Raw genomic sequence first — 9134 nt, 5'->3', positions numbered from 1 at the left:
TGCGGGTGTGGGAGGCGGCTACAGGGTCGTGCCGCAGCGTGCTCGAGGGCCATACCTCCAGCGTCAACGCCGTCGCCTTCTCGCCAGACGGCCAGTATATCCAAACAAATCGCGGTGATATTTGCTTGCATGTTCCTACTACGCCACCGCCCTCGTCCCAAAGAGCGCAGCCGTCTTATGTCTTTGTACAAGACCAGTGGATTTCTTTAAACCAACAGCGGTTGCTATAGCTTCCTTCTAAATATCGACCGACTTGCGCTATAGTTAACAGAAACGTAGTCTTTTTAGGGCATTCTTCAGGTTGTACTACGTTCCTTAAATTTCGTATATAGGCCTTGTACACACTTTCTTTATCTTATTATATATTTCTTTTCTAATCTCTATTTTATAGAGGGGGCCGGGGAGCAGCAAGTATTTATCTTTTAAAAGGGATATCTAGAATCTTCTATACTTATTAATATAACTTCTCTAACTATAAACGTAATAACAGAAAATATATAAGATATATATAGCAATATATAGAGCCTAGCGGCTAAAAATAGTTAGCACGTAACTATTTATAGACGTATTTAGAAGAGTGCTATATAGTTAGGTATTAAATATAATATAAATCGCTTATTATCTAGCATATTATTATATAAGCGCGCTAACTCCTTATGCTAAGACATTTTTAAGGCTATCTTGCACGGATAAATTTGGAGCGCATATTCCTAATAGCTAAGCTTCTTTATATTATAGAAGTATCTTCTCTTATAATAGAAATATTATTTACGTACTCCGAAATTTAAAAAGGTGTTAATAGCTGTTGTATAGCAGGGGTGCAAACCTAAAATCGATCTAGACGTCGTAAACGGAACGATTAATAGTATAACTAAAACCATTGTATTTTTCGTACTATAGACTAGTTCCTAAAAGGAAAGTATTCTAAGAAAAATAATATACTAACTATAGCTTAATAAAGTTGTAAGGAAAGGAGTTAAAATACTTAAATAATAGGTTTATCTTAGTATAGAGTGTTTTTCGACCTGTAGTAAGGGACGTTACTATAGATCTAGTTAATATTTAGGGCCGTATAGGCCCTCCCTATATATATATAACCTAGCTAGATTCCTATATAGAATCGATATTTTTTATCCTCCGTTTTTATTATTACGTGATTATACAGCACTACTATTAAGCTTCTATTACTTTTAATACTTATAAAAGGGCTTTATTTAAGGAGAACATAGCTATTATACTTAGAAGTCGTTATTAGCTTTATAGCTAATATCGCATACAAATTTATATAAAGTTGCCACCCTAGTTAGTACTTCTAAATAGACTAATCCGGTTTAGATAAAACGACACAGCATGTTTTATATAATTATTACGGTGTTATTAACTTTAGTAAGCTAAGCTTATAGCTAAATTTATAGCTAATTAGTACCTTATTAGCCTGCCTTAAGAATCTAGCAGTATAAACGCAGCGTTGCAGCTTACGGCCCTAAGTATAGTAGAAGGAGAAACTTTGCAAAGGTTAAGGTGCCCTTTCTTTTCTTACTGTTAGGTGCAACTAACTATTATAAAAATAAGGGCCCTTTAGGCTATATTCTAACACGGTAGATATATATAACAGCTAAATATATAACTTAATAAAGCCTTTATAAGGAACCTTAACAGGTTCCTCTGCTAGCTCGGCCTATACTATTATAATAAGGCACGAATAGGGGTATAATAGACAGGCGATAATAGACAGGTGGCAGTATTAAACGCGGTACTCCTAATTAAGTCTATTTAAGGAGCTGCCTCCTTTTGCTATATCCTAGAGCTTACCTAAGCGCCCTAGCACCCCGAGATTTTACCGACTTAGTATAATATATAAGGGGTAACATCTCCCTACGTCGCGCAACGCCTACTATACCGCAATATATAAGCAGTATATTAATATAACTTATACGCTATATATATATTAATATTTCCTATAGTTTAGTATAGGTTATAAGCTACGGTTACTCTAGAACCTTAGAACACCTTCTACGGAAAAATTACCTTCGTATTATTGCCCTTGCGCCTAATTTGCGGACAGTATTCTTTTAAGGCGTAACTAAATTCCGTCGCTATAGTACTATATCGCACTTAGGTATATATAGGATAAAGCAGGATTGGAAATAATATTAAGCAGCAGAGTATAATTAATTATATATGTATAGTGTTTTTTATTAGTTAGGTTACCCCGCCCGACGTTCTATATAGCTTTAATAGCAAGCTTATTAATATAGTTTTTACCTTAGGCCTCTACGGCTAATACCTTAGTCTGTAATATACTACTATTAAGCTTCTATTACTTCTAGTGCTTATTAAAGGGCCTTATTCGAACCTTAGAATAATTTTATAGCTATATATAGCCGATTAGAGCACGCCTAACAAACTAATCTAATAAAAACACAGCGTTATAGCTTACTACTAATACTAAGGAGAAACTTCGCAATAGTAAGGTGCCTTTTCTCCTTATTTTATCTCCACTTTTACTAATATTCTTTAAAATTAGGTCCTCTAAGTCCTCCCCCTCGTTTTCTATACCTTAACTAGTTATATCTTATATATTAGTATTTCTAAAACTATAATTACACTTAGAAACTAATATTACTTCCGCAGGCACTAAGAATATAGCGCCGTGGTAGACGCCTACGATTCTAAATAGATCTACTTTCTACCCCTAAAAATATTATAGAAACTATCCTAGGAACTTCTATATACTCCTATAAACACCTAGGCTAATAAAAGGGGTTTTTCTACCCCTAAAAAAGCGGTAATAGTAGATTGCAGGTATTCCTATATTCCCCCTATTTTTAGCAATACTGTTAATAATCGGGGCCGCCTCCGGGCTATTACTAACTACCTAAAAGACCTAGCGCGACACTATAGGCTAATTAGAACACGCGAAAACTTAACACTACCCTACTTATTTATTCCCTAATTAAACCCCTCTTAACGCCGAGTATTTTTACTTATTATTTTTATCCGCTTTATTACAAAGTTACACCAAATTGCATAGCAATATATCGCGAGGAGGCTATAACAAGACCGTCGAGCTACTGCTAAGTAGTGGCGCCAACATTAACGCGCAAGGAGGAGACCGCCCGCCCCTAAAACGGAGATATAGTAGTATAATAGTAGTATAGCTTTATATCCTATTCCAGCGCCAGTTGCAGTTAAGCTCCGTTTTCTAATACAGTTCGCAAGTTCTGTATTAAAATTAAGTTATCTATTCTTCCGCGTAAGAAGGAAGCTAACTATTTACCCTTGTGTGTAACAAGTGCAGCAGTATAGCGCTGTTCCCTTTCGTCCCCGCCGCAAGTTGCGGTTAATCCTATATTTCCCCTCTAATTACCCTCTAAGTACCCTCTAAGTAGCACCCGGTGTAGCATGTTTAGAGGTAAGGCCTCCAGCCTCTAACGCGTTAGCGGTGCTTTACCACAACAAATAAGCCTATCCCCGGATTTATTAGCAAACGGAAGCTGGATATTAGTATTATCTATAGCCGGCGGAACAAGACGTCTAATAATAGTGCTCCCTGTAACTAGTGCAACGTCCTTATACTAAGCAAGCTAAAGAGCAACTAGTAAAAGGATAACTATAACAGCACCTAGTTTAATCTGTCTTAATATACTTAGAAAATCTTTACTGCGCAAGACACCCGATAATTAGTTACTGGCTTTACACTCTGCGGTTCTATTATGCGGCTCTAGGCATTTAACCGACTCGGAGCGGTTGCGTTGCAATTATTTAATATATATAAAAATGCGCTAATATTTATATCCGCAGTTTTAGGGTATCTATAGATAGCTCTAAAGGACCTTAGGTTTAACCCTATAATCTGCGGTAAAAGGGGCAGCAGGCATATTAAAATCACGCAGAATATACAACTGGAGTAATATTATCTAGATAATATTATAAAGCAACAGCATTGTATAGCAGGTTAAGCAACTACCTATTAGGAAGTCCACGATAAATCCGGCCTTTTTTTTATTATTAAAGACTTTTAGAAGTATAAAAAGCGGCCGGAGGAGAAGCCTCTACTTAAGAAAGTAATAAATGCAGGCGTAAAAAATATAGCAGAGTATTACTATTATAAAATTGTTTATAATAAAAGTGCTGCTGTTAATACCTGCAATAGTTTGCGCGAAGGGCTGTAAAATAGAAGTAGGAGATATCTACTATAAGGGCACCTAAACTTACAACTACTTATAGACTTCTCTAACGCTAAAGGCCCCGCGGTAGAGAGACTTATAAGCGGTTAAGGTAGAAGCAACAGTATTACGCGAAAGAGGTGCTCTAGCTCTTATTATTAGTCTATACGACCTCTAAAACAGTTATATTTAGATTTTTCTACTAAAGGGGATAGCTTGCAATAAAACCGAGTATATTATTAGTTAGTAATATAACGCGTTAGGAAAAGTATATATAATATAAGCTTACTAGTAGCTATAATAAACAGGATCTTAGGGGGGATAAAAGGTTAGTTTAGTTAGACAGGCCCCTAACTCTAGCTAACTGTCTTAGGATATAAATTATTGCTAGAAAGAAACATCCTCTATCGCGATATATTAGCCGGAAATATTATACTTAAAAAGGATAAAGACAATAGTTTCCTAATTAACCTTAACCTTACTATTAAAGTTAACCGTAAAAAGGTATTAGGCGCGCTAAGTAAGACCGGCACTAAGGTGTTTATAGCAATTAGTGCTTTTTACAGCAAATACTATAACTTTATATATAATTTAGAGTTGTTTTTCTAGGTACTCTTCTAGCTTTATATACACTGGAATAGATATAGCTAAAAAAGGAGCAGAACGGAATATAAGTCTTGGAATTACAAGGATATAAAGGAACTTGCGGAAATTAAAATAGGTAAGGTTTTTAAGGAAAATATATTTAATATAGAGGTAAATAAGAACTTTACTAATTCCTGCCGGCCGTTAATTCCTTATATATAACAGCTGCGCAAGGTTATATTTCCGAGCGGTAAAAGTTAGGAAAGAAAGAATAGGGAGCTATATATTTAAATAAAGTTAATACTTAAGAAGGTAAGGGAAAACCTAGCTCTAGTTATAGTATAAGTTAGTACTGTATATTTATAGTGTAAATAGAAATAAAGCGCAATAGTTTCTATACTTAAAGTTTTTATAAGCTACTATATTACTTAAGCGGTGGGTGCCTAAGGTTTTATAGGTACCTAAGGCGTAGGTATATAAGGTTTTATATATACCTAATATTTTATAGTTACTCTAAGGTATAGGTACCTAAGGTTTTATAGGTATCTAAAGTTTTAGTACCCTAAGTTTTATAGGTACTTAAAGTATTTATAGGTGTTATAGAAACCGCTAGTAACTTACTTAAGTAGTTTTATAGTAATTTCAAGCATATTATTCTACTAAAGCAGAGAATATTTATATTAGATACTAGTTATATAATTACTAATCTCGCGATTATACCGGTTATATAGTTAAACTACTTACACAGTTTAATTACTTATATAATTAATCTGCTTGCCCGGAATAAGATAGCAGGATTACATGCGGCAGGTGTTCGCAAATAGCAAAGTTATATGCGCCATGCGTTAGTTATAAGGAGTTTAATTACACTAGCTTGCATAATCCCTTGCATAATCCGCCTACTTACACAATCCGCCTGCTCGCACAATCTATTAGGTTGCAAGATCCGCTATTATTTAAGAGCGTCCAGCAGAGTTATATAGAGCCGGAGATTTAATATTAGTAATAATAGGCTCTGTCTATAAAACCGTAATCGAAGTAATAATATATATATATAGAAGCCCGTTTCCTTATCTATTACGCTGTTTTTAATTATCTGCACTATATTATAGTACTACTTCTAGCTTATTTATAAAGTGCTAGAACTAAAGACTGTTTTTACTAGGATAAGTGCAAAGGGGGTGGAATAGCTGGCTAGATAGAAGCCGCGTGGTTAGCAACAACGTAAATATTTTAGATATGCTATACTAATATATTTATAGTTTAATTGCCTATAACAGCTTATTTAAAAGTTAATATAGAATTAGCACGTGCTAATTTAGCTTCTAAGTCCGATTAAAAGGTAGAAGGTTTTCTTATAAACTTTAGCTATAAGTCTAACAGAGATATTATAATTACAGGGATAAATCGGTATAATACTATATCTAGTAGCAGCAGCAACCCCTCTAGATATTAGCTAATAAAAAAATAGGTAAAAATAGTTAGATACTTATATCTTCTATATAACCCCCTTTATTACGCGATACAATTTTAAATAAAAAAAGCACAGCACTAATAAAAGGGGGGAGTTATAAGATAGAAAAAAGTAATAAGGCTAGAGTATTAAGCTGTATATATAATGCGTAAGTACTATACACTCTTGCTATAGATATATTTTCGGATATTTAGTGCGAATTGCGAAATAATATAACATCGAAAGCAATCCACGTAGCGGTTATTATAATTCGGAACCTATTTCTTGCTTTAGGGCTGTAAAAGGTTATTAAATTACTTAAATAAAGTTCTTTCGCATATATACGCTTAGAGTATTAAAGTTATCGCATATTCTACTATAGCTACCGCAACTAAGTACTTTAAATAGCGCACAACTTTAGAAGAATAAATAGCGAGTTTAGAGAAAGCTATCTACCTAAGCAGCTGCAGATAATTTAGTAATAAAGATAAAGGCAGGACTAATAGGGAACTTATATTAAATAAAAATAGGGCTTAATACGAGCTCTAAATAGCAGCTCTAAAGGCGTTTTATAAGAACTAACTAGGGTAGGCGCTGCAGACAAAAGTAAAGATTAAATAAAAAAGTAGAGGCGTAAAAAAGCACACAAGGCTAATATAGGCCGCATTGCGCTAGAATAGAGGCAGCTTAGTCTAGTATATAGTCTAAAGCAGGAAGCCAGCTAATATAAAACTAAGACCGAAGAAAATAGTGCTAATAGTAATTGTAGAAGTAGAGGGGAGTAAATATATTCTATAGAGTTAAATAGTGGATAAGTATTAAACTAAGGCAAATATATATACTTACTAAAATAGGGCGTAGAAGCCTTATATATAGAACGTCTCGGTTAAAAATAACTATTTTACTAATCTCTTCCTTAAGGCGTTTAAGGCTATTCTTATTCTAGGATATTAGCTAAGGCTAAGATCTATAAAACTATAACTATAGATAGTTAGTTAGGGAAGGCGGAAGAAGTTATAGGCAGAAAGGTAGTATAGGGTAGTGGCTGTCCGTGCTTTAATATGCTATAAAAGCTTCTGCGCCAGCATAAAGCAAATCGTGCTGGCAAATTAAAGGCATCTATACCGGTCGATATAGCGTCTATAGCTTCGGATCTGTTTCGATAACCTGGCTTATAATTGCTAATTCTAATTCCGCTCTTAGTAGTTTCTGTTATTGCTAAGTACCTAATTATAGCCCGCGCTAGAATATGCTGTAGTAGGAGCAGCTCCTAAAGCAATATCGGAACCAGTTAGATAAAGCTAGAAGCGAGGAAAGGAACTGTAATAATAAATAGGCCTAAATATCGGTCTCTCTTTAATATATTACTCTTTAAGATATAGAGGACTTTATTTATTTTAGGTAATTATATACTATAGCTCGCCTACTATATTAAGATTGTTTAAGCGCATTTTAAAGCTTAATTAAGCTAAATTATAGGGTATATACTAATTCGCCTTTAAAAGTAGTATATAGGTCTTAGAGTGCTAAGATAACAAGGTTAAATAGTGGATTAGAGATCGCGGGAACCTCGCCTATTATACACGTGCCACGCTAAGGCTATGTTATATATATCCTGTCGCCAATAGATTAATTAAACGCTTCGCTAGGCTTTATAGTTTTAATAGGTACTGTTCTGTAGTCTATTAAAGGCTAAGTTAGTTTTAGCCCTAGATCTATTCTCCCTATAAACACGGACGCTATATTTATTTTAAATCTTTGCAAACTAATGTCTCTAATACGCTATAAAGCTCGATCGGGTAAAATTATAGTAAATAGGTAAGCCCGGGATAAAAAGCTATAGGCGCTATTAGTAGCCTGTTTCTAGACTAAGTATTACTAAGGTTCTTTAATATATTACGTTTACAATTCCTCCGCCTACTATATAGCTAATTTATGGCTTATTTTTGTGTACTAGTAACCGAACGCGCGGGCGTCCCTCCGATCTTCCTATTTTCCCACTTTCCTACTTTCCTAAATTCCTACTTTCCCAAATTCCTAAATTCCTACTTTCCTACTTTCCCACCTTTAGCCTTTAGCCTTCCCATCTTTAGCCTTCCTATTTTCCTATCGTCCTATTTATTAATTATGCCGCGGCGGTTATATATTAAGTCCCGAATATATAAAATTTCGGATCGCCTAAATAAGGACCAGATTATCCCTATAGAGTACTAAAAGATTCTAGCAGAACGGCTTAAAATAGCTTGCATAATAACCTTAACCTATTATAGTCCCTAGAATAAACAGCGGTATTACTTATGTAAAGTAGCCTATAGAGTTTATTAGGATATTCTTAATAATATGCCTTATATATTTCTTCCTTTCGTTATTACTATCTCCCCTAGGGCGTGCGAAAGAATTAATTTAACTAAATTTTATTAGGAAAATAAGGATCTAAAGCGCATTTAACTTAGCAGTAATATTAGGTTAGATTTTCTAAAAATAGCCCGTAACCGCAACTTCTATAAAAGCATTCTTTTTACTATATTAATAGGACTGCTATTCCTAGAAAGTGTATATACTAATTATATATACCTAAATAGTGCTAATAGTAAATAAGGTGCTCTTCCGTTTCTATAGCCGATTACTATATTAGAAAGCAATAAACCTCGGAATTATTATAAATACTACGGAGTAGATATAAAGGGATTATAGACTATTTTATATAATCTTCTTTATAACAATATTAAGTATACCAGACGAATTTACAAGGACGGAATTAATTAAACGCTCTAAATAATAGTATAGGTAAGGATAAGATTCCCTTAAAATAGCTTCTAGGATGCTATTATTAATATAGATATTAGACCTAGTTAGGAGATCGCCAGTCTATTATTTCTATAATTAAGCCGCGTGATTACACCTTTTTTAAACAAAGCTAAGGATAC

The 9134-nt window shown here is 34.2% G+C and overlaps 2 protein-coding genes across 2 annotated transcripts in view; both read left to right on the top strand.

Moving 5' to 3' along the window:
* The window catches only part of BDZ99DRAFT_476902 (WD40 repeat-like protein), a gene marked incomplete at both ends in the record, with an annotated part of 687 nt that extends 368 nt beyond the window's left edge, over positions 1–319 (top strand). The window contains one exon of the mRNA XM_033722084.1: positions 272–319. Coding sequence (XP_033576439.1) covers positions 272–319 — 48 coding nt within the window. The remainder of the gene's footprint in view (positions 1–271) is intronic.
* Positions 320–4025: 3706 nt separating this feature from the next.
* On the top strand, positions 4026–4778 carry BDZ99DRAFT_388347 (uncharacterized protein; the record flags this gene model as incomplete). The annotated part of the gene is made up of 3 exons (XM_033715565.1): positions 4026–4171; positions 4289–4309; positions 4565–4778. Coding segments are annotated over 3 exons (381 nt in total), but the record flags the coding sequence as incomplete, so codon positions are not given.
* Between the last annotated feature and the right edge of the window lie 4356 nt (positions 4779–9134).

Source organism: Mytilinidion resinicola (genome assembly GCF_010093595.1).
Source record: "Mytilinidion resinicola strain CBS 304.34 unplaced genomic scaffold BDZ99scaffold_10, whole genome shotgun sequence".
Taxonomy (NCBI): domain Eukaryota; kingdom Fungi; phylum Ascomycota; class Dothideomycetes; order Mytilinidiales; family Mytilinidiaceae; genus Mytilinidion; species Mytilinidion resinicola.
This window is presented reverse-complemented; position numbering and strand designations above follow the sequence as displayed.